Source organism: Tachyglossus aculeatus, chromosome 12 (assembly GCF_015852505.1).
Source record: "Tachyglossus aculeatus isolate mTacAcu1 chromosome 12, mTacAcu1.pri, whole genome shotgun sequence".
Taxonomy (NCBI): Eukaryota; Metazoa; Chordata; class Mammalia; order Monotremata; family Tachyglossidae; genus Tachyglossus; species Tachyglossus aculeatus.
Genome location: NC_052077.1, coordinates 6327191 through 6353241, shown reverse-complemented (window position 1 = coordinate 6353241; position 26051 = coordinate 6327191). Strand labels below are relative to the sequence as shown.

Below are 26051 nucleotides of genomic sequence, written 5' to 3'. Positions count from 1 at the left end.
TGACAATACGTTTAGCAGAGACCAACAATGATCATGTCTACCTGTTGTATTTTCCCAAGCACTTAGTACAGTTTACTTTAACACAGAAAGTACAGGAGCAGCATGGCCTAATGATAGAGCACAGGCCCAGGAGGCAGAAGGACCTGGGTTCTAATCCCAGCCCCACCACCTGTCTGCTGTGTGATCTTGAGCTAGTCACTCAACTTCTCTGTGCCACAGTTACCTCACCTGTAATACTGTGAGCCTCATGTGGGACATGAACTGTGTCCAACCTGAAAAATTTGTATCTACCCCAGTGCTTAGTACAGTGCTTATCACATAGTAAGAGCTTAACAAATGCCATAAAAAAGGAAGTGATTGATAAATACCACTGTTGCCTAGTGACCTTCCTTTCATGGACAGTCCACTTCACAGCTGCAATAAAACCAGCACCTGAGATTGCATATGTAAAGTGTTAAGAAAGTTTTGAGGGACAGGACTTTCTCTATTTCTCTTCCAGTTGCCCACTGAGAATTCTCGGCAAACTCATCTCCTGAATCTCTAGCCTGCTAAACCTTATAGTAATCATTCACCATAGTTAAAACAAACTCAGAACACTTGACCAATTTTCTGGATTTAATCAAATCAGTCCTTTCAGCATAGCATTCTGGTAAAAATAGGTCTCATCTGTCAGTCTCCAGGAAACCCCTTCCTGAAATACCTCGAAAAGTTGGAAGTTATCATTGGATGTTGGAAGCTGGGATGTGTCGTTTAGCCGGACAAATCCTGGTCTTCGCAGACCTGTTCAGCGGAAGATTCAGCAGCCTTTGCAAAATACTTTTGCAAGACCAAAAGTGGCATGGTCTGGTGGAAAGAGCGTGAGTCTGATAGTCAGAGAACCAGCTCTGCCACTTGCCGGCAGTGTGACCTTGGGCAAGTAGCTTAACTTCTCTGTGCCTAAGTTTCTTCATCTGTAAAATGGGGATAAAGTACCTGTTCTCCCTCCCACAAAGAATGTGAACCCCATGTGGAGTGTGTCTGATCTGATTAGCTTGGCCAGTGCTTATGACAGTGTTTAGCACTTTGTACTGCTTAATAAGTATTATTATTAAGTCTCTTAGCTAATAGCTATTAGCTCCTCTTAATTCTCTGGGACAGTTTTGACCTTATCATGGGGGTCAGGGACAAGGAATAACGATGGAGATACCAGGAAGTCTAATGCCACTTTTCCCCAGGTGGTCATTTGTGCTTAAGTAGAAGATTTCAGTATTTGGTGAATATTCCCTCTTACCTAATGCAAGTTCTGAATCCATCCTTCAGTAATGTGTAAAATCTTCTGAATTTCCGCATTCCTTCCATCTAGCATTATTCTCCCTGCCCTGAGAGATGAACCGATAATAATAATGGCATCTGTTAAGCGTTTACTAGTACCAAAGCTGAGGTAGGTACAATACAATCAGATCAGACATGGTCTCTGTCGCTCGTGGAGCTCACAGTTTAAGGGGGAGGAGGGAACAAGAATTTAGTCTCCTTTCTTTTTATGGGTAAGGAAATTGAGTCATAGGTAAGTGAAGCAGTGTGGCTAGTGGAAATAGTGTGGGTCTGGGACTCAGAGGACCTGGTTTATTAATTGTGGAGTTTAAGTGCTTACTATGTGCCAGCCACTGTACTATGCACTGGAGTGGATAAAAGCAAACTGGGTTGGACACAGTCCCTGTCCCATGTGGGGCTCACAGTCTCAATCCCCATTTTACAGTTGAGGTAACTGAGAAGTGAAGTGACTTGCCCAAGGCCACACAGTAGGCAAATGGCAGAGCTGGGATTTGAACCCATAACCTTCTGACTCCCACGTCTGTGCTCTATCCACTATGTCATGCGACTGCTAACCCCAGTTCCACCACTTGTCCTCTCTGTGACCTTGGGCAAGTCACTTAACCTCTCTGTGCCTCAGTTACCTCATCTGAAAAATGGGAATTAAATCCTCCTCCCTCCTACTTAGACTCTGAGTCCCCTATGGGACAGGGACTGTGTCCAACCTGATTATTTAGGTTCTCCTACCCGACTTATAGTAAGCACTTTTTCAAGTACCATTTAAAAAAATAAATTAAACAAAGGAATTTTCCCAAGGCCATACAGCAGGCAAGTGGCAGATCTAGAGTTCTAATCTAATCTAAGATTAGAACCCAGGTCCTCTGACTCTCAGTCCTCTCCTCTTACCCCTAGGCCACACTGTAGTCATGCAGTGATTGATTCTTATGGCTGAAGACATGAAGCAATACTCTAATCAGGCATTCATAAAATGGGAAGCCTTTATTAACTGATATTCAGCTCCATGAGTCTTCAACCAAATGACAGGAAAAGCTCTTCTCGCAAATCCTCTTCAGCCTTTTCTGCTCTCAAAGGAACTTTCCTTAGGAATCATGCATTTTCCTGGTCTTTCAATGGGACATTTATCCAGGGTTTACATAGTTTAAAGCCTGCATTCTCCTTCAAAAATTTCCTCACACATTAAGTGCTTAGTTTCCCCTTCTAACTGGATTGTGTGGATGTGTTTAATAAGAAGCACCTCGTCCTCACCTGGAAATAGAGATGATGGAAGATTGCTTAAAAGGATAAAGGTTTCTTAGGGAAAATGTCTTTATGGAACGGCTCCACCTAATCCCATGCATCTAAAAGGAATATTTTACCAATCGCTCTTTCAAATGAAAATGACACATTTCTTCCATTTGACTCAATTCTAAACAAAAGAAACATTTGTCTCAGATTTGAGAAAGAGGTTGCTTTTTTTCCCCCTCTGCAAAGGTAATCCCAAAAGTCCAGAAAAAGAGAGGAATTTGACTCCTGGTGCTCACCTACTCTCCATAAGTATCACCTGTCTCTAATACCCAAAGTAGAAGGGGGATCATTTGAGGGTTTATTAAGAAGACAACCACAGACAAGTAGAGGAACAGATGATGGTATAATGGGAATTCTAAAGAAAGAGTACAGTTAATGGTTGAATCATTTATTTGTATTCAACTATACAATCAATCAATACTACTTATTGAGCACTTACTTTGTGTGGAACTCCCTATAAGCCCTTGAGTACAATTCATCAGAGTTGGTAGACAGGTTCCCTGCCCATAAGCAGCTTGCAGCTTGCAATACCTGGTGCTTACTTGTGTTTTTGTAAATTTATAATATTTAAAACCAGAAGAAAACAAGTGATAGAGCTGTAAAAGTACTGCTGGTGGGCATACTAATACAGAAAAGAGAATGTGAATGATAGCCAAGTAATTAGGCTGTAGGGGTTCCTCAAGGGACAGTTCTTGGTCCCCTTTTGTTCTCTATCTACACTCACTTCCTTGGTGAACTCATTCGCTCCCACAGCTTCAACTATCATCTCTACACTGATGACACCCAAATCTACATCTCTGCCCCTGGTCTCTCTCCCTCCCTTCAGGCTCGTGTCTCCTCCTGCCTTCAAGACATCTCTATTTGGATGTCTGCCCACCATCTAAAACTCAATATGTCCAAGACTGAACTTCTTATCTTCCCTCCCAAACCCTGCCCTCTCCCTGACTTTCCCATCACTGTTGATGGCACTACCATCCTTCCCATCTCACAAGCCCTCAACCTTGGTGTCATCCTCGACTCTGCTCTCTCGTTCACCCCTCACATCCAATCTATCACCAAAACCTGCCAGTCTCACCTCTGCAACATCGCCAAGATCCATCCTTTCCTCTCCATCCAAACTGCTACCCTGCTGTCTCTCTCATCCTATCCCGACTGGATTACTGCATCAGCCTCCTCTCCGATCTCACACCCTCCTGTCTCTCCCCACTTCAATCTATACTTCACGCTGCTGCCCAGATCATCTTTGTGCAGAAATGCTCTGGGCATGTTACTCCCCTCCTCAAAAATCTCCAGTGGCTACCAATCAACCTACGCATCAGGCAAAAACTCCTCACTCTCGGCTTCAAGGCTCTCCATCACCTCGCTCCCTCCTACCTCACCTCCCTTCTTTCCTTCTCCAGCCCAGCCTGCACCCTCCACTCCTCAGCCACTAACATCCTCACTGTGCCTCGTTCTCACCTGTCCCGCCATCAACCCCTGGCCCACGTCCTCCCCCTGGCCTGGAATGCCTTCCCTCCACACATCCGCCAAGCTAGCTCGCTTCCTCCCTTTAAAGCCCTACTGAGAGTTCACCTCCTCCAGGAGGCCTTCCCAGACTGAGCCCCCTCCTTCCTCTCCACCTCCTCCCCCTCCCCATCCCCCCGCCTTACCTCCTTCCCCTGCCCACAGCACCTGTATATATGTATATATGTTTGTACATATTTATTACTCTATTTATTCATTTATTTTACTTGTACATATTTATTCTATTTATTTTACTTTGTTAATATGTTTTGTTTTGTTTTGTTGTCTCTCTCCCCCTTTTAGACTGTAAGCCCGCTGTTGGGTAGGGACCATCTCTATATGTTGACAACTTGTACTTCCCAAGCACTTAGTACAGTGCTCTGCACACAGTAAGCACTCAATAAATATGATTGAATGAATGAATGAATTAATTAATTAATTAAATTATCTCATATAAGAAGTATATAGACAATGATTCCATATCAGATACAGTTTAGCATAAACAGCAGATGAACTGCATAAAATAAATTACTGGAGAAGACTTGGAATATAAGCAGGAAGGAGGAAAATAAGAAATAGACTAACAATGAATATATACTGCAAAATAATAATAATAATTATGGTATTTGCTAAGTGCTCAATATTTGCCAGACACTGTATGAAACACTGGGGTGGAAACAAGCAAATCGGGTTGGACACAGTCCCTGTCCCACATAGGGCTCACAGTCTCAAACCCCATTTAACAGGTAAGGTAACTGAGGCCCTGAGAAGTGAAGTAACTTACCCGAGGTCACACAGCAGACAAGTGACTGAACCAGGATTAGAACCCATGACCTTCTGACTCCCGAGCCCGTGCTCTATCCACTAGGCCATGCTGCTCCTCTTAAATAATACCATGAATTTGTATTCTTCTTTTGTTTTTCCAAAGCACATTCACAGCAGTTGTCTCATTTTCTCCTCATAGCATCACTGTAAGGAAAGGAGGAGTATGTATAGTATTAGCCCCATTTTATAGAAGAAGAAACTGAGGCATGGGGAGATTAAGTGACTTTCTTGAGGTTAACAGCAGTCTAGGGGCAGAGGCAAGATTAGAACCCAGGTCTTCTGACTCCAGACCCTTTGACTAAACCATGCTGCCTCCCATCAGGAAAGAAAATAATCTTCAAGGTAGAAGCAGTAAATTTAGATAATAGCAGAAAGAGTGATTCAGCTTGTGGGCAGGGAACGTGATTTTACCAACTCTGCTAAACTGTACTCTCCCAAACGCTTAGCACAGTGCTCTACACACATAGTAAGCTCTCAATAAATATGATTGACTGATTGATGGAGAAGAAATATGATGGGAATTGTCTATTAATGGGCTAGCCAGAAATATCAGAGCTGTGTCAGCCCAGAAATCATCTCAGAAAAGGCAAAGGTGGCAACTGCTCTTGTTGTCCTCATGGACAGGCCTAGAGATGTGCTTTTTCATTCCAGATTCAATGAACACTGGAAATAAAATCATTATGAGCAAGGAAAATCTCTGCTACTTCTGTTGTACTGTACTCTCCCAAGAGCTTAATACAGCACTCTGCACATAGTAAGTGCTTAATAAATACAATTGATTGATCAATGATAATGATGATGGTATTTTTTTAAGCGTTTATTATATGCCAAGCACAGTTCAAAGTGCTGATTCATTCAATCGTATTTATTGAGTGTTTACTGTGTGCAGAACACACTGTACTAAGCACTTGGTAATCAGGTTGTCCCACGTGGGGCTCACAATCTTAATTCCCATTTTACAGATGAGGTAAGTGAAGCACAGAGAAGTGAAGAGACTTCCCCAAAAGTCACGCAGCTGACAAGTGGTGGAGCCAGAATTAGAACCCACGACCTCTGACTCCCAAGCCCGGGCTCTTTCCACTAAGCCAAGCTATTTCTCAATACAAGCAAATCAGGTTGGACACAGGCCCTATCCCATTTGGGGCTCACAGTCTCAATCCCCATTTTACAGATGACATAACTGAGGCCCAGAGAAGTAAAGTGACTTGTCCAAGGTCACACAGCAGACAAATGGAGGAGCCGGGATTCGAACCCACGACCTTCTGACTCCTAGGCCCGTGCTCTAGCCACTAGGCCTTGCTGCTTCTCTAATGACAATCAATGAAGAGGTGGAGGAGACTGAAGGGCAAACTTTCCTAAAAGATTTGAAGAATGAAAACACTGAGGGAGTTGTGCAACTGACCCTCTCAAGGCAGGAAAAGAATCTAATTCCCCTGCGGATGCAGGAACTCAAATACTGTTGGAACTCAATAGCTTAATAAAAAAAAAAGTTGTGTCTGTGGGGGGTGGATTTTGACAAAGTGCAATCGATAAGTCTGTGAAACTCACATCCATGAACCAGCACATCACCATCAAATTGATCATTAATTAGGTTCATTAAATGGACCAGGTCAGAGCAGAAGCCCAGGAGTCAGAAGGTCATTTGTTCTAATCCTGGCTCCACCACGTCTGCTAGGTGATCTTGGGTAAGTCACTTAACTTCTCTGTGCTTCAGTTACCTCATCTGTAAAATGGGCATTGAAACTGTGAGTCCCACATGGGACAGGGACTGTGTCCAACTCGATTTGATTGTATCCACCCCAGCATTTAGTACAGTGCTTGGCACATAGTAAGCGCTTAACAAATGCCACAATTATTATTGTTATTAGAAGGCATGAGACAGCCTCTTGCTCTAGAACTAGTATCGCAGCTTTCCCAAAGCTGATGCTTAATCATAAATGGAAAACACTTATTGGAACCCTGGACGAGGTATTCACACCACAAACAAGTACCATGCATAATGTAATGGTACAAATGTTAACCAAGTCACACAAATACATTTCCATTTATTTTTCATGGCTTTGAGACTTTGATCTGCAAAGTGGTCCCATGTGAGACTCTGTTTGGCCCAATAAAGCTTTGCAAGAAGAGTATCTACACTTCCTTTTCTCCTGTGTGCATTGTGAATATACACTGTGTGATAGCGACATGCCCCTGACTTTTAACTGAAAGATGAATAAGGTGAAACATATTTTGACTGAATGAAGATATGTCTCCTGAAGTGACCATCACTGAAAGCAAATCTCTTCAAATCGTATTAGTAAACCACAGTGAGAACTTTCAAGAGACTGTGAGTCCCATGTGGAAAATGTACTGTAACCAATCTGATTATTTTGTACCCTACCCCAGCACTTAGTACCGTGCTTGGCATAAAGTAAAGTTCCCCCTAATTGGGTCATCATACTACTACTAATAATAATAATGATATTTGTTAAGCGCTTAGTATGTGCCAAGCATTGTTCTAAGCGCTGGGCTAGATGTAAGGTAATCTGGTTGTCCCAGGTGAGGCTCACAGTCTTAATCCCCATTTTAAAGATGAGGGAACAGAGGCACAGAGAACTCAAGTGACTTGCCCAAGGTCACACAACAGACAAGTGACAGAGCAGGGATTAGAACCCATGACCGCTGACTCCCAAGCCCATGCTCCTTCCACTCAGTCACGCTGCTTCTGGTGCTCTACCCAATCACATTATGAAAACATGAGGTAAGCCTTCCTTTCTAGCTCCCTCACAGGAATTTAATTAACACCCTAAGCTTCTTTGATGATGAGCTGTGCACCCTATCAAACACCAGTGAACCTGTTCATAAAGATGATAATCTAGCTATTTTTCAATTGGCATGCAATTCCTTTGCTTTTGACAATGTGTTAATAGCTAATATCTTTCCATCAGTCAATCTATCAAGGAGCACTTTCTTTGGGCAGAGCAACTATATTAAGTGCTTGGAATTTACCATAGAAGTTTTAAAAAAAAACATGGTTTCTGTCCTCCAGGAGTTGACAGTCTAACCAAGAGCAAGAAACAGAAACATTTTCAGATATGAAGAAGAGAATAGGAAGATGTATAAGTAAATAAATAAATGCTTAAATAGTAGGAGACAACAAATTGATAAGCACTGAAATATTATGAGTATCTGGGAATGTATAAGTGCTGAGGTAATAATTTGTTAAATACTTACTATGTACCAGGCACTGTACTAAGCGCCGGAGTGGATGCGAGCAAATCCGGTTGGCTATAGTCCCTGTCCTACCTAGGGCTGACACTCTCAATCCCCATTTTACAGATGAGGTAACTGAGGCCCATGGAAATAAAATGACTTGTCCAAGGTCACACAGCAGATAAGTGGCAGAGCCAGGATTAGAAACCATGACCTACTGACTCTCAGGCCCGGACTCTACTCACTACACCAGGGTAGTTGGTGATTGACTAGGGAAAAATAAAAATTAATCTGAGAAAGCCCTCTAGAGGAGGTGGGTTTTCTGGAGGGTTTTCTAGAGGGCTTTGAAAATGGAGGGAACAGTTGTCTCCACATTTGAATTGGGGAGGGATTTCCAGGAAGGAAGAAGGTTGTGAAAAATGGATTGAAGAAGAGATGAGAATAAGGCATAATGAATAGTTTAGCTTGAGAGAAACCAAGAGTGTGAGCTGAGGTGTAGTGGGAGGGAAGAGTAGACTGGGGGAGGAAGATATCGGGGGTAGGAGAGAGAAATCGAGAGAGCGGAAAAGAAAGGGAGGTGTTGAGGTGACAGTGCCAATGGTCAACAATTTCTGCTTGATGTGGAGAAGAATGATAAGCCAATGAAAATTACTGAGGAATGGAGAAATGTGTGTAGAATGATGTTTTAGAAAAATTATCCAGGTAGCCTAGTAAAGTACAGATTGGAGAAGGGTACAGATTGGAGGCAATGGGTACAATAAGAATGTGAATAGTCTAAACAAGATGTGACAAGTCTTCGGAACAAGGGATGTAGAGAAAGGGTCAACTTTGGGAAATATTGTGGTGGAAAAACCAAAAGTACACAAGCTCATCTCTAGACTGTCAGCTCGTTTTGGGCAGTGAATGTCTCTACCAATTATGTTGGATTGCACTCTCCGAAGTGCTTAGTACAGTACTCTGCACACTGTAAGCACTCAATAAATACAACTGATGGATTAAATCGATTGAATTTTCAGAAGGAAGATTGCTAGGAGACAAACCTAATCCTAAAGCCACTGGTCTTGAACACAAGAAGGATACTGATGTAGTAAACTGTGATGGTAACATTAGGTGGGAGGCTGGATTTGAGAGGGAAGACGAGGAGTTCAGTTTTGGAAATACTGAGGTTAAGATGGCAATAGGACACGGGACAAGGTGCTAACTCCAATCAGGACTCCAGAGTTGCTTTCCAAGAGCAATGTGAAAAAAGGGAAAATCCCATGGGGATTTCAGTCTTTAAAGGCCAGTCAAAATGTGGTATGTAATAAAAAGAAACAGCCCCAGCCCAAGAAGAGTTGGGTAAATTCTTGTTCCCACTGCTTAATTTGGTCCAGGATTCAATTTGAGACTTGACCATTCATAGCATAAGCACCTCTCCACTTGACAGTTTGCAGGCCTGGCGGTTGTCAAAATAGAAATAAAATATATATTTCAGGTTTCTAGCATCTAAAACTTAAGCAGTTTTATTTGGTAAAAATAGGATGCACTTTCAAATACATTTGTGATTGCATATGTAGTCTCTTTGTTATTGCTCATAATGACACCTTGAAAGTTACTGCATACTAAAATGTGAAATTATGTAATAACCAGAGCTTCAAGCCATTTTTCAAAGTAAATTAAACACTGCTCATTCCCCTGGTTCCAGACCTGGAACCCCTGTTACCTTAATAAGGATTTCTGGACGCTGATGACAATCTAAAGAATATGCACAAACAGGAATCTAATCCAATGTATGAAGTTGAATTATTCCAAAGTTTTCTGTATTATTAGATATTTTAAATTCTGAAATCATGTGCCTGTGCTGCAAATAAAATGGATATAAAAACACTATCCCCTGCGGAGTTAAAGGCAGACAGAACTGGAATCTTACTGAGGGCAGGGAATGTGTCTGTTCATTGTTAAATTGTACTCTCCCTTGGCTTACCTTGGCTTTTTCTCTTCCCCTCTCCCTCTCTCTCGTAGAAGGATCATACTGCATATATGCTCACCTTCTTCCCAGAAGCTTTGCGCAGTTCCAAATGTTGAAGTATCTCACCAAATATGCGATCCCGTCCATTTGGGTTAAGGGGACCCAAGGGCCAAGGGAAATTCTAAAAGAATTCCAAAGAAAATTCTGATCAACATTGAATATTTTCGCCACAGCCATGTTGAATGCTTCTTCCCCTGGCTCTGCACAGCTAGCAGATGAAACATTACCAATTAATGTGAGAATGGGAAGGGAAACATTTTGCAGCTCTCAACAAAGAATGATCATGAATCTATTTCTTATAAGCATTTTAACTTATAAATCACTTATAAAGCATACCTATGTCGTGTCCACTTAGAGAGTCCATGATGATAGCCAGTCAATAAAAATCTAGAGTGTTGCTTCTTTCTAAGATCAACATGAGATAATAATGATAGCTTATATTAACTGCCTATTATGTGCCTGTGTTAAGTCACTGGGATAATTCCAAGACAATAGATCTGTCCCACAAAGGGTCTCAGTCTAAGAGGAAGGGAAACCAAATATTCTATCCTCATCTTAGAGACGGAGAAACTGAGGCAGAACTAAGTTAAGTGATGTGCGCAGGATGACTCTAGACTGTAAGCTTATTGTGTGCAGGGAATGTGTCTGCTTATTGTTGTAGTGTACTCTCTCAAGTGCTTAGTACAGTGCTCTGTGCACAAAAAGTACTCAATAAATAAAATTGAATGAACAAATGAATGGAGCCCACAGAAGACAAGCGTTAGAGCTGGGCTTGGAATCCTAATTGCTGGACTCTCATTTCTATGCTCTTTCCACTAAGCCCACTGTTGGGTAGGGACCGTCTCTATATGTTGCCAACTTATACTTCCCAAGCACTTAGTACAGTGCTCTGCACACAGTTAGCACTCAATAAATGTGATTGAATGAATGAATGAATAAGCCACAGCAAAATCTTTTTATAATAAAGATTTAGAAGATGATACCTCCCTCTCCCTTCCCATATCGCCCAGCCACAGTATAAAAGGGTATGATGTTTTTTCCTTTATTTCTGACTCTGGAGAAGGTAAAGGGAAGGGCAATTAATTAGATTTTTAATCAGATGCTTACTGTGTGTAAAACACTGGTCAACAAAACAAAGTGGCTAGACACACTCGCTGCCACAATGAGCTCACAGTCTAGAGGGAGAGACAGACGTTTATATAAATAAATAAATTATGGATATGTACTTAAATGCAGCGGGGCTGGGAGGGGTAAGTAAAGAGAGCACATCAGGGTGACGCAGAAGTGGGAAAATAGGAAATTAGGGCTTAGTCAGGGAAAGCCACTTGGAGGATTTGTGCCTTCAATAAGGCTTTGAAGGTTGGGGAGAGTATTTGTCTATCAAATATGAAGAGGGAGAGCGTTCCAGGTAATAGGCAGGATGTGGGCGAGAGATCCACAGTGAGATAGAGGAGATGGAGGTACAGTTAGTGGGTTGGCATTAGATGTCAGCTAGATGGAGAAGGTTCCAAATGAGGATAGTTGGAAAAGACTGGGCCTCTTCCACCCGGAAAGACAAAGGATGAGAGGGGGACATAATTGAAGTATGTAAAATCATGAAAGGGGAAGGCATGGTAAGCATGGAATTATAGTCCACCAAAGCTCACAACCCCAAGGCAAGGGCATGCTGATTGAGGGTTGAAGTGGGGACTTGCAAGGTGAAAAAGAAACACTGATTCACAAAGCGAGGGTTAATGTATCACAAGAAAGTCCTGTCTAGGACAATGAAGGAGATTTCTGGAGGAACAGTTCCCTGATTGAAAGGCAAACAACAGGAGGTGGGGGGGTGGGGGAAGAGAGGCCCAGGCTCAGCCCCAATCCATGACATCTCACATACTCAGCTTCAACAGTCATTCAATCAATAACATTTACTGAGTGCTTACTATGTGCAGGGCACTATACTAAGCACTTGGGAGATTACAACAGAATTAGCAGACACATCCCCTGCCCATACTGAGTTTGCAGTCTAGAGGGGGAGACAGACACTAATGAATAAGTAATTCATAAAACAGAATTTAAAGATATGTAATCATCAATTATATCCACTGAGTGCTTACTATGTTCAGAGCACTGTTCTAAGCGCTTGGGAGAGTACCTCATGGTCATTCTGGTTAAATGTAATTTTTCTTTCCACATTGGCTCACAGTATTCCAGTACCGATTTCTTGGCTAATTCTAAAAGAAAACCCCCTGACCTTGCTATGTGTCATCACTTTTGGTAAAGACAGAGTAGCCAAATAGAGAAGCAGCATGGTTGAGTGGAAAGAACATGGGCTTGGGAGTCAGATGATGTGGGTTCTAACTCTGACTCCGTCACTTGTCTGCTGTGTGACTTTGGGCAAGTCTCTTGACTTCCCTGTGCCTCAGTTACCTCATCTGGAAAATGGGGATTAAGTCTGTAAGTCCCATGTGGGACAACCTGATTACCTTGAATTTACTCCAGTGCTTAGAACCGTGCTTGGCACTGTTGTCCACTAGCGGACTTGGCATGACTGACTTCATTTTGTGCAGGCCGAGAGCAACTCCTTTTTTTGTATTTTCGGCAAGGCTCAGCAACAGGATGTCTTCAAGGCCAGTAACATGTAACACCTATCTATGCAAGGTCATAGGGCAGATAACAACATCCTACACAAGTCAGTGAGAACAGAGAATAATAATTTATGACATCCAATCTGTCCTAATTGGATTCCTGAAATTCCCAATTGCTCGCCCCCGGTTTGCTGTAACTCAATAAAAGACACAGTGGGAATGTGATCGGGGCTGCTAGTCACTCTTACCTCTCTCAGGAGGTGAACAGGTAGCCACCTTCCTCATTTACTGCTCTATCTGAACTCATGTCTCCGAGTCATTTTTCCTATCTGCCTCACCTCCTTGGGTTCTCGAACCCTGCCGCCAATTTACACTAGTGGTTCGGGGCGTTGCAGTCACTCGTACCCCATTGGGGTGAACGGGCTGCTCACCACTTTCCTACTGCCCTGATCTATGACTCGTTCTCTCAGAGTCACTCGTCTCTTCATTGACTAAACGGATCCATATGTTAACCCTTTTTGTCGATAACAGCACGTAATAAGCACTTAATACCATTATTATATTATTATTATTATTATTATTATTATCATTAGAAAAAGCAGCCATGAGGAATTCTTTCCATTTAGGCATTTGCCTTATTCCCCAAAAGCTAGTTTTAAAATGGCAGATTTATAGCACTGGTTGAAAAACCGTGTTGCCTTTTTTTTTCTGATTAACTTTGTTGACCAGATCCAGCAATGACTACAAGAGTAGTGCCAAGACATCCAGTTAAGAAACGATGAAGTTGTCCTAAAGACTAGAAAATCTTTTAAAGAACTCGTGTATGAGGCTGCCTCTCATTTAGACTTTCACCCTGAAATGGTCCTTGTCATTTCAATTCAAATTGTCTTGGTGCAAGTGTTTTTTTGTATCATTTATTATTATTGTTATTATTATAATGTAGGTACTTTTTAAGCACTTACTATGTACTAAGCACTGTTCTAATCACTGGGCTAGATAAAAGTTCATCAGGTTGGACACAGACCCTGTCCCACATGGGGCTTATGGTCTAAGTAGGGGGGAGTAGGATTAATCCCTATTTTACAGATGAGGAAATGGAGGTAGAGAGAAGTTAAGTGACTTGTCCAAGGTCACACGGCAGACACGTGACAGAGCCAAGATTAGAACCCACATTCTTTGACTCGTAGGCCCTTGCCTTTGCCACTAGACCATGCTGCTTAGCAATGAGATTTAGCACTTATCACCCTCAAATGGGTCTATTCACATTTTTAAAAATCTGTTCAAAAACAGAACAAAAGTCAATCAAACTAGTAGAACTGAGTCTCTCCCCTTTTCTCTGACTCCTGCTGTCTTCTGCATCATCTATGCACTTGGATATGTACCCTTTGGACACTTGATATTCACCTCATCTTCAGCCCCACAGCACTTATGAACATATCTGTAAATTATTTATTTTTATTTATGCCTGTCTTCCTCCCTAGTCTGAAAGTTCCTTGTGGGCAAGGAACTTGTCTACTAACTCTGTTGCGTTGTAATTTCCCAAGCACTTAGTACAGTGTTCTGCATGTGATAAGTGCCTAATAAATACCACTGATTGATTGACTGACTGATGCAAGGGAATTAGGGAAATATCAAGGAAGGGAGAACATCCAGTCTTTCAGAACCTTGTCATGAAAGGTCTGAAGGGGAAGCCAAAATGCTAACTGGATTTGTTGATGATTTTAATTCAATCAATAAATCAATCAGTCATATTCATTAGGCACTTATGGTGTGCAGAGCACTGTACTAACTGCTTGGGAGAGTACAATATAACAGAGTTGGTAGACACATTCCTTCCCCACCATGAGCAGACTGTAAGACTGTAGGACATTAACATAAATAAATTAATTAAGGATATATGTATAAGTGCTGTGGTGCTGAGGGATGGGTGATTAAAGGGTGTAAATCCAGTTGCAAGAGTCAGCAGGCTTGAGATCAGTGTTAAGAACCAAGAGGCGTACAGAAGCAGGACATAAAAATGGGAATCAGCGTGAAGTAATGAAAATGGACTCATCTGGTGAGAATAAGTAATTTTTAAAAGCAGTCTTTGAAGAAGAGACTCAGACATTAGAGTGCCAACAGGGAACTAGGAGGTGATAACAGCAAATTAGAAAGTGTTTGTAGTGCAATGTGGAGTTTCAGTCAATGAAACCACTTGAAGACAATTTTTGCTAGATTTTGTGAAGGAGAGAGAATTGTGAATAATCCGAGACTGGAATGGGAAAAGCATATAAAGTGCCAAATCTGCAAGTATTTGGTTAATCGGTAGTATTCAGTGAGTGCTTAGTCTGTGCAGAGCACCTGTTTTAAATGCTTGGCAGAGAAAAATTGAAAAAATAGACATAATTCCACCTTTACGAATCTTATTTACAATCCACTAAGGGAGACAGACTGTTATGATTCACAGACAGGAACAAGAAGGAAACGTGGGTATGTATATTAGTTGATGCTTAAATAGTAGGATGCCAAGTTGACACACACAAAATTGTTACAGGTGGTTATGAGTTCAGAAGTGCATAATTTGTGCAGAAGTATTAAAGTGGTAAAAAGTGGAATAAAACCAAGGGGGAAGAGAAGTTAACTGGTGAAGACTTCCTGGAGGAAATTGCATTTCAGAAGACGAAACCTAGATCTATGCCAAATAGGGCTACCCATGATGGTAAGGTCTGAGCCGAAGCATCATCATCATCAATCGTATTTATTGAGCTCTTACTGTGTGCAGAGCATTGTACTAAGCACTTGGGAAGTACAAGTTGGCAACATATAGAGACAGTCCCTATCCAACAGACAAAATCAATTCAACTGTGCTGGCTATCAACTACATGGCAAAGAGTCACAGGCAGTTGATTAAGTGATCAAAACACTGATCAAAGACAATGGCAGCGACTCAAGATTTTACTGCACAGAAAACGGCGTAAACCACCTCTGTATCTTTACCAAGAAAACTCTCTGGGCACACATACCAGAATGACTTTATGATAGAAGATGTGATGTTCTGAAGAAGGAGTGTCCATTCTGAAGAGGGAGTGTCCATGAGTTCAGCAGCATTTGAAGACTGAAGATAGATGATCTATCTAGCATAAAATAAGTCAATAAATTATTCCAAATCATGTGATCATCACGATTGATTCATTCATTTATTCAATCATATTTACTGAGCGCTTACTGTGTGCAGAGCACTTTACTAAGCGCTTGGGAAGTACAAGTCGGCAACATACAGAGATGGTCCCAGCCCAACAACGGGCTCACAGTCTAGAAGGGGGAGACAGACTACAAAACAAAACATGTAGACAGGTGTCAAAACCCTCAGAATAAATAGAATTATAGCTATATGCACATCATTAATAAAACAGAGTAGTAAATATGTACAAGTAAAATAAAATAAAATAAGTTCTTGCCCTATAAATGAAAATAGAGCAAGACCCTTAAAATCCTGCCCCTAAAGTTCCCATTTCTCATCCAGAGGTTTTCCTGTGCTTGAGTTGGTCTCCTGATTTTTTTTTTTTTTAAATGGTGTTTGTTAAGTGTTAATTGGGCTAGAAACAAGTTAATCAGGTTGGATACAGTCCATGTCCCCCATGGGGTTCCGAGTCTTAATCCCCATTTTACAGATGAGGTAACCGAGGCACAGAGGAAGTGAAATGACTTATCCAAAGTCATTCAGCAGACATGTGGTGGAACCAGGATTAGAACACTGGTCCTTCTGCCCAGTTGAGCTGCTTCACTGTCAGAGGCTTTGTGTGAGCAAATACAAAGTAATGAACCTAGAGAAGAATGATCTAAGGAACAAAATGATGATTGACACCGAACTAACTGTGATGGATCAGAAAAAAGCTCAAAGTTGTGTTTTAACTGCTGCTTCACCTCATTTTTTCTGCTTGTAGAGACAGCCACATAAGCATAACCAGAGAAGCAGCATGGCTCAGTGGAAAAAGCAGGGGCTTTGGAGTCAGAGTCATGGGTTCAAATCCCGGCTCTGCCAATTGTCAGCTGTGTGACTTTGGGCAAGTCACTTCACTTCTCTGGGCCTCAGGTACCTCATCTGTAAAATGGGGATTAAGACTGTGAGGCCCCCGTGGGACAACCTGATCACCTTGTAACCTCCCCAGTGCTTAGAACAGTGCTTGGCACATAGTAAGCGCTTAATAAATGCCATTATTATTATTATTATTATTATTCATTCAATCATATTTATTGAGCACTTACGGTGTGCAGAGCACTGTACTAAGCGCTTGGAAAGTACAAGTCATTATTATATTATTATAATTATTATATATTATTATATTTTGTAATTATTATTATCATTATGATAAGCCGGTTAGCCTGTAAGCTCCTTGTCAACTGGAAATGTATCCTATGCCTCTGTTGTACTCTCCCAATGGCTTAGCACAGAACATTGCATGAAGTGAGTATTCAATCAATACCATGGCAAAGGTTTAAGTCAGCCAATCAGCTCCCCACCTCCTCCCTTACCTGATTCATCTCCTACAACAACCCAGCCTGCACACTTCACTCCTCTAATACTGACCTTCTATACTTTGATCTTGCCTCTACTGCCAACGGGAAGCAGCATGGGCTAGTGGATGGAGCGTAGGCCTGGGAATCAGAAGGACCTGGGTTCTAATCTCGGTTCCGCCGCTTGCCTGCTGTGTGATCTTGGGCTAATCGCTTGACTTCTCTGTGCCTCAGTTACCTCATCTGTAATGGGGATTGAGACTGTGAGCCCCATGTGGGACAGGGACTGTGTCCAACCTGATTAGCTTGTATCTACCCCAGCACTTGGAAAAATGCCTGGCACATAGTAAGCGCTTAACAAATATTATCATTATTATCTTGTCCCTGACCGCTTGCCCACCTCCTTCCCCTTCATATTTGACAGACCACCACTCTCCCCACCTTAAAAGTCCTTCTGTGCCCTTCTTTGATTACACCCTCATTTCTCCGATTCACCCTCCCTTCTGATTCACCATACACTTGGATCTGTACCCTCTAAGCACTTGATATGTACCCCAATCAAGCCATCAGTGGCATTTATTAAGTGTGTTTCCAGTGTCAATATATGGATCCAAAAGCTGGACAGTGAAAAAACAGGTTAGAAAGAACATCAATTCCTTTGAAATGTGGTGTTGGAGAAGGCTTCTGTGAAAACCGTGGACTGCCTGAAAGACAAACAGATGGATTTTAGAGCGAATCAAAATCAAACCAAGTGGTCTTTGGAAGACCAAGTGACTCAACTTGGATTAGCATATTTTGGACACAGGACTCTTCATCTCCAAGAGTGGAGACACAGGGTTGGGAAGGAAAGTCTGGTGTGGAGAGTCCTTGAGGAGTCAATAGGGAACCAACGAGACCCACGTGGCTGAAGTCATTGAAACCTACCTGCGGAGGAAGACCTGAGATCACAGATGGGCAGTGTTTCAAGGTTTCCTTCCCTCTACATCCCAGCTCACAAATGCCATTCCTTTCAAGATCACTTCCTCAGTGAGCCTTGTTTCATCTCTCCCCACTCCAAGTCCTGGGTCATGCACTTCCTCCTACATGGAACACCTCTCCATATTTGCTAGACCACTGTTCTCCCCATTTTCAAAGCCCTGCAGAAATCACATTGCCTAGGAAGGCTTCTTGATTAATTTCTTTTTCCCCCAGATTTTAACCCTACAGAACTTTGTACCCGCTACACGACTGCATACCCACAACCATTTGCGGTTGTGTACGTATCAACATTCATATCCTATTACCTCATCTACATGAAGTAATGTACTTCGGTGAAGCAGTGTGGCTCAATGACAAGAGTACGGGCTTGGGAGTCAGAGGTCATGGGTTCTAATCCTGGCTCCGCCACTTTTCTGCTGTGTGACTTTGGGCAAGTCACTTAACTTCCCTGGGACTCAGTTACCTCATCTGTAAAATGGGGATTAAGACTGTGAGCCCCACGTGGGACAACCTAACCACCTTGTATCCCCCCCAGTGCTTAGAACAGTGCTTTGCACATAGTAAGCACTTAACTACCATCACTATCTACCTATTCACTTCTCCCTTCTCCTCTTATTTGTAAATTGCCTCAGTATCTATCTTATCCTCTCACTATTTAAACTGTAAACTCCTCAAAGGCGGGGATCTTGTCTAATAACATGCTCTCCTAAGTGCTTCTTACAAGGTTCTACACCTTATAGGTGCTTAAGAAATACTATTGACTAATGGGGTAAATCTCTTAGGATCATTTTGTTCCTCTCTCTTCCTGCCACCCCATTTCAGTGTGATATGTGAAATTCTTTCTGATGCAATTTTTTGACTGCTATTTGTTAAACATTTACTATGTGCTAATCAGTTTGATTGCTTTAGACTGAAATGAATGGAGGAGAGGCAAGAACAATTATTAGATCATTTCAGTCTTGGAAGGAAAATACAGGTACCTTATTCTCCCCTCTCAGGGTCACACCTGGAGAGTTTCCAGTATTCTACCAGTCTTGACTACGGGAGGGAGAGTCAAGCAGAGGAATACCCATTCCATTCCCAGCTTGGTCAGTGGCTAGCAAGTGGAAAGCAGTATTCTACAAGTCAAAGCTCACCTGTGCTGGGCAGCAGCGGATAGGGAGAAAGTCAAGGGCAGAGACTCAAGTTGACTGCGCGGAAGGAGGCAATGGTGAACCACTTCCATATTTTTACCAGGAAAACTCTATGGATACATTACCAGAACGATTGCAGATGGAGGTGTCCATGGTGTGGCTATAGGTAGGAGACGACTTGTCAGCATAAGACAAGACTTCATTCTATTCAAAATTACTGAGTAGATCAATGAACTTGGTCCTGTATCCTAAATATCGGCCCTGATAATCTGCAGTATAAGTCTAGTACTTCTTGGCCCTGGGGTCCGTTCCTACTTCCTAGCCCTGGCAAATGGAGGCATTTCAGTGAGTCAAGATTATTTTCGTGCTGGCAGCACTTACTGCAACATCGTTGGATTTTCCTGTTGAGGATAACCAGGATATTTTTATAAGCAAATCTTTCCAAATGGAGCCCCAGAAGTGCAAAGGTTCAGGCACAATAAATCAGAAAGCCAATAGTGCCAAGATATTTCTTTGCTGTTTTAGCCCTAAAAAATGAAGAGAATGAGAAGGGTTAACAGGGAGAGGAGGAAGAGGGTTAAGGTGGAGAGAAGCAGGGGGCGGTTATGGTGAAGGAGAGGAGAGATTTGGAACTGTTTCTAATTCATGTTATTGAAAAACAGAAACCTTGGCAATACGCCACAAGTCAACTCCAGCACCTAATGGACTTCTTAACTTCTTATACAATAGAGCATTTTATTTTGTGGTTTGTTTATTTACACATTAAATAATTAGAAGTAATCTGTTGACATTGGTGGTAAAACTCAATCTTGCTATGAGTTTACAATCCCACACTTCACATTTGTAAAAGCAAACAAGCGTTCTGGAAAAGAAAAATCGTTCAATCTTTTCTAAAAATTGAATGGAATACAGATTTGGTAAAGAAGGAAGGAAGTGGAATTTTGTACAAGTGGAATGTCGAGGCCAGAATAGTGGGCTTCTTAATCTGCTTACTTTTTATCCTGAAATTAAAAATCAAACGAATGACTTTATCTCACAGAAATGACTGGCCACCTTAGATTCAAAATAGTGTCTCCCCTATCCCATACAGTCTCAGTTCATTCTGGAGGCAGTCTGTCATCAACAGTAATCCAAAAAACACAGACAAAAATCACAAATTTCAAGAGGCAGATGGGTCAGCTCGGGAAAGTTTTGTGAGTCTCTAAAGTACATTATCCACTTCCTACATGCCCCCCTACTTTTTTTTAATGGCTTTTGCTAAGTGCTGATTATGTGCCAGGCATTGTACTAAGCGCTGGGGTATATTCAAGGTAATCAGGGTGGACGCTGCCTCTGTCCCACATGAGGCTCACAGTCTTAATCCCCATTTTACAGATGAGGCAACTGAGGCCCAGAGAAGTTTAATTACTTGCTCAGGGTCACACAGCAGACAAGTGGCGGAACTGGGATTAGAACTCAGGTCCTCCGATTCCCAGACCTGTGCTCTTTCCGATAGACCACGCTGCTTCCTAGGCACCCTTACACCTGACCCTGTGGGCTATTTCAAGCAGCAGCAGGATCCAGGGTGGAGGGCAGATCATGGTCATGACAGTCACGGGAGTGGCAAGCAGGTTCCTCCATCCCTAAAAGTTGAAGCAAACCCATACCCAATGCTCTAATATTTAATGAGCAGAAGGGTTTTTCTACCTTTTCCTCCCTGACAGCAAAAAGAAATGACTTTATCACAAGCTGTAAGACTGTTTAGGTTGACTCTATAATGGGACCCATTTCTGAACCTTCTCATTACATGTGAGAAAAGCGAGTTCTGGCTCCACTAGAAGATAGTAAAAAAATCGCTCAAGTGTTAGTTTCTAAGAGTCACTAAGCATGCCGAGCTGTCCTAGGGCATTTTATCAGCCAAGTATTAAAAGAAGTGAGATGGTCTTAAATATGAACAGCATAATAGCAAACTTGTTTCCAGCATAGGATACCACAACTCTCCGGGGAAAAGATGAATAGAGGTGTGAAAGAACCAGCCAAGACCTTTATTCTTCCTTCACTCTTTCAGATGAAATGCTTCTTGGGTTGTAAAGAATTCTTGTTTTTTTTTTCCTTTTTTCCACGGTTTGGACATCAGTTCCCCACTGCGTGTATCCTATTTGGTACAGAGGCTCCGGTGCAATCTAAAGGTTGCCAAGAAAATGAGCCTCCCTGCCCAGCCAGGAGCTAGGGCTGTCTCTCGAAGGAATCTCCTCTGTTCCTCTCTGAATTGGGTCTTCATCATTGGGCAGCTGGTGCCTGGATCCTCGCTCTTTTCCTGGGTCTTCAGCCTTCTGGGTTTCTCTATCACCTGTTTCCAGCAGCACAAACTCTGTAAAATGGGCGAAAACCATGACTCAGAGCTCTTTGTGGCCATTTGGTATCGGTAGTGGGACAGCCAAATAAGAGTGTGTTAGGAGACAGGCAGAAGTGAGAGAAGCGATAGACCACTCCTCCCCCCATCTTCAAAACCCTACTAAAATCACATTTCTTCCCTTACTCATCTTCCCATACTATTGTCCTCCCTGTGGCATCTAAGCATTTGAGTCCATACTCACTAAACCATTAGGTGCTCAAATGCCCCACCTAACACCATTACATACAGAGCTTTAGTTGCTTCCCTACCTGTAATTTTTTTTAATTACTTCCTCCCCAACTAAAAACATAAGCTCCTCAGGTCAGGGATCATGTCTACTTACTCCACTGCACTTTCCCAAACATTTAGTGCAGTGCTCTTTACATAGTAGGCACTTAATAAATGTCAATGATTGGTTAAAAATAAGTCAATTCTGAATAGAAATAATGATCATGATCAAATGCCACTGAGTCGTTTACAATACATAGCGACCCCATGGACATATCTCCTGCAGAATGTCATATCTTCAGTGGTCTTTCTGGTATATAATGATTATAATAATAATGGCATTTATTAAGCACATACTATGTGCAAAGCCCTGTTCTAAGCGCTGGGGAGGTTACAAGGTGATCAGGTTGTCCCATGTGGGGCTCACAGTCTTAATCCCCCTTTTACAGATGAGGTAACTGAGGCCCAGAAAATAATAATGATAGCATTTATTAAGTGCTTACTATGTGCAAAGCACTGTTCTAAGTGCTGGGGAGGTTACAAGGTTATCAGGTTGTTCCATGGGAGGGTGGGGGGGCTCACAGTTTTAATCCCCATTTTACAGATGAGGTAACTGAGGCACAGAGAAGTTAAGTGACTTGCCCTAAGTCACACAGCTGACAAGTGGTGGAGTCAGTATTTGAACCCATGACCTCTGATTCCAAAGCTCGTGCTCTTTCCACTGAGCCACGCTGCTTCTCTGGTATATGTTTCCGTAGAGTTTTCTTGGTAAAAAATACAGAAGTGGCTTACCATTGCCTTCATCCATGTGGTAAAAAAACTTGGGTCTCTAACATTATCTTTGATTAGTACTTTGATCCACCTTTGACTCTTCCCATGCCGCTATTGCCCAGCACGGGCGAATCAATTTTGTCTGTTGCTTTGACTTAGACCTTTCCATTCTGGGTAACCCTAGCAAGAAAGTAGCTCTCAATGGCATAGCTCTAAGCTTCATCAACGTACCCAAACTCTCCTGCCACGATAAGGTATTGATTCATAAGAGAGAGCAATAATATAGACCCTTAAAAATAATATGAATTTAACACTTGAGTTCATACTCTCTAAGCCCTTAGACACTCAGGCACCCCACCTGCAGCCCTTAGGTACAGATCTTTATATTCATTTGATTCCCCTACCTTTAATTTTTTTTTAAATTTCTTCCTCCCCAACTAAAATGTTAGCTCCTCAGGCCAGGGATCGTGTCTACTGACTTCATTGCACTTTCCCAAGCATTTAGTACAGTGCTCTGCACGCAGTAAGGAGCACTGCCATTTTGACATCAAATCAATGGTCCATTCAGTGCAGTAATCTATCTCTACTAGGAGAAACAGTCTAGACTGTAAGCTCCTTGTGGGTAGGAAATGGGTCAACTCACTGTTATGTTATACTGTCCCAAGTGCTTAGTACAGTGCTCTGCACACATTAAGCATTCCATAAATACTATTGATTGACTGATTGGAGGAACTCTGCGATGTTTGCCTTCCTAAATCCATCCTAATCATTAGACACATCCCATCTAAAACTTCAGGCTTTCTCCTTCCACTGACAACTTCCCTCTGGTAACCAATCATGGGCCATGCATTTTTCCTTTCAACTGTGAATTTATCTATCCTTTGCTCAAAAGGGTGATTGAAACGATCATGCTACCTTTAATGCTCATCGTCTCACTCTCCATTTTACAGGTAAGGTAACCGGGGCACAGAGAAGTAAAGTGACTTGCCCAAGGTCACACAGCAGATAAGTGGTGGAGCTGGGATTAGAACCCATGACCTTCTGACTCTCAGGCACATACTCTATCCACTAAGCTCTAGCTGCGCATAATGAATGTTCAATAAATTCTAGTCCTACTAAAACAACAGTACCCTTGAAGCAGCAGAGTCTAGTGGGTAGAGCACAGGCCTGGGAGACAGAAGGACCTGAGTTCTAATTCCGCTTCAGCCACTTGTCGGCTGTGTGACCCTGGGTAAGTCGCTTCATTTATCTGGGCCGCAGTTACCGCACCTGTAAAATGGGGATGAAGACTGTGAGCCCAGCATGGGAAATGAACTGCACTCAACCAAATTAGCTTATATCACTCACAGTGCTTAGGATAATGCTTGACACATAGTAACCACTTAACAAATACCATTATTATTATTAGAACTAAAGAAAAAAGGAACAGGTAAAAATCAGCAGATAGCAAGTTTCCACAGCAGAAAATGAACTGCTTTGCTGCTGTTTCCATGGGGCAGACCCAAGGACCGGAGAGCCCTGCATCCCACTTTACTCCTACACTGGCCCTCTCATCAGGTTACTGTCCTCTTAACACTCATCTGATCTGGGAATGTGGTGTTCCTGCTCCACTCTATTTATTTCATTAATAATGTGCATATAGCTATAATTTCTATTTATTCTGATGGTTTTGACACCTGTCTACTTGTTTCGTTTCGTTGTCTGTCTCCCCCTTCTAGACTGTGAGTCCGTTGTTGGGTTGGGACCGTCTCTATAGTTGCCGACTTGAACTTCCCAAGCACTTAGTACAGTGCTCTGCACACAGTAAGCGCTCAATAAATACAATTGAATGAATGAATGAATGAACATTCCCCAGCCCAATCCAAACGGGGCGGGAATCCAGCCCAAAGTTCCTGCCCTAAAATCCCATAAAGCCATTCTGAAGCATCTAGGCTGAATTGGCTGATAATTGCCCATGGTGTACTATACCTAGTTAGGATGAGAGAGAATGTTTTCTCCCTAGAAAAGAGGAAAAGTCTACTCACCAGGTTCAGGAGAGAATGGAGGGCGAACAGATGCTGTTTGACAGTCCTGGAGGGCCTCAGGTCCAGGTGAGTCCTTTTGATCTTTCTGTTCCGTTACCACAACATCCTGAAGGATAAAGCAATACAGGGCCCGAGCACAGTCTTAGAGTTCTCTTAGAAACAGTAAGCCATCATCTGTGACTGTTATTTCTGACAGAGTTGCCCTACCAGTTCCCCAAGGACAGAAAGGGCCACATTCCCTGAGGAGACTTTGGCTAAAGCAGAGCCTGGCTAATGGCCGATAACTTTCCACTGATCGGTTGACTGAGCAAGGAACTGGGAGCTGCTTCCAGTGATGAGTCTCAAGGCCCAATCTCAGAAGACCTATTTATGCCCTCTCTCTAATTCTGCCCCTGAAACATGGGGGACCACTCTATGTACTGGTCAACTAGCCTACGCATAGCCTACAGTGAGGCCAAGACGTGGCAGGTGCCATGGGGGTCTTGTCCTCCCAAATCTATATGTTGCCAACTTGTACTTCCCAAGTGCTGTAATACCCTGAGATGCTGCAATAGAAAAAACAGAATCTTGATGTGCCTCAGAAGTGGGCCATTTGAGAGAAAAAACTCTCCCCAAGACTCTGTAGGGTGTGATGTGGTAGCATGTGCCTGCCCACAGCTGGGTGGCTGGCAATCCTACTACAACCAAACCTGCATACTCTGCCCCTCTAACACCAATGGAGTACCTGTATCTCCATCTCATCTAACTCACTACTGACCTCTTGCCCACATCTCCCTCGGACCTGTAACTCCCTCTCCCTTTATATAATAATAATGATGGCATTTGTTAAGCGCTTACTATGTGCAAAGCACTGTTCTAAGCACTGGGGAGGATACAAGGTGATCAGGTTGTCCCACGTGGGACTCCCAGTCTTAATCCCCATTTTGCAAGTGAGGGAACTGAGGCCCAGAGAAGTTGTGACTTGCCCAAAGTCACACAGTTGACAAGTGGTGGAGCCGGAATTCGAACCCTTGACCTCTGACTCCCAAGCCCGGGCTCTTTTCACTGAGCCATGCTGCTTCTCTGCGTGTTCTATCTGACAGTCTACCACTCTCCCCACCTTCAAAGCCCACCTAAAATCACATCTCCCCCAAAATACCTTCCCAAAATAAGCCTTTTATTTCCCTTCTGCCTTGACTATGCACTTGGCTTTATGCCCCCCCATATGCCCCCCCTTAAGCACTTTGATATTCACTCCAGCTCCCCTATACTTATGTACCTATCCTTATACTCTACTATTACCCCTTTCCCTAATATATTTTAATGTGCATCTCCCCCTGTTGACTGTCAGTTTCTGTGTACTTTCCCAAGTGCATA

The 26051-nt window shown here is 42.6% G+C and overlaps 1 protein-coding gene and 1 non-coding gene across 2 annotated transcripts in view; one reads left to right on the top strand and one right to left on the bottom strand.

The window, feature by feature from the left end:
• The first annotated feature begins 19153 nt into the window (after nt 1-19153).
• On the top strand, nt 19154-19291 carry LOC119935970. Its single transcript, XR_005453564.1, has one exon. It is a non-coding gene; the product is annotated as a small nucleolar RNA SNORA7 (small nucleolar RNA).
• A 1448-nt stretch (nt 19292-20739) lies between these two features.
• The window catches only part of EGF (epidermal growth factor), a 96336-nt gene continuing 91024 nt past the window's right edge, over nt 20740-26051 (bottom strand). Inside the window, exons 23-24 of the mRNA XM_038755131.1 lie at nt 24696-24801; nt 20740-21648 (exon numbers count right to left, since the gene is read on the bottom strand). Coding sequence (XP_038611059.1) covers nt 21461-21648; nt 24696-24801 — 294 coding nt within the window. The 3' untranslated portion in view covers nt 20740-21460. The remainder of the gene's footprint in view (nt 21649-24695; nt 24802-26051) is intronic.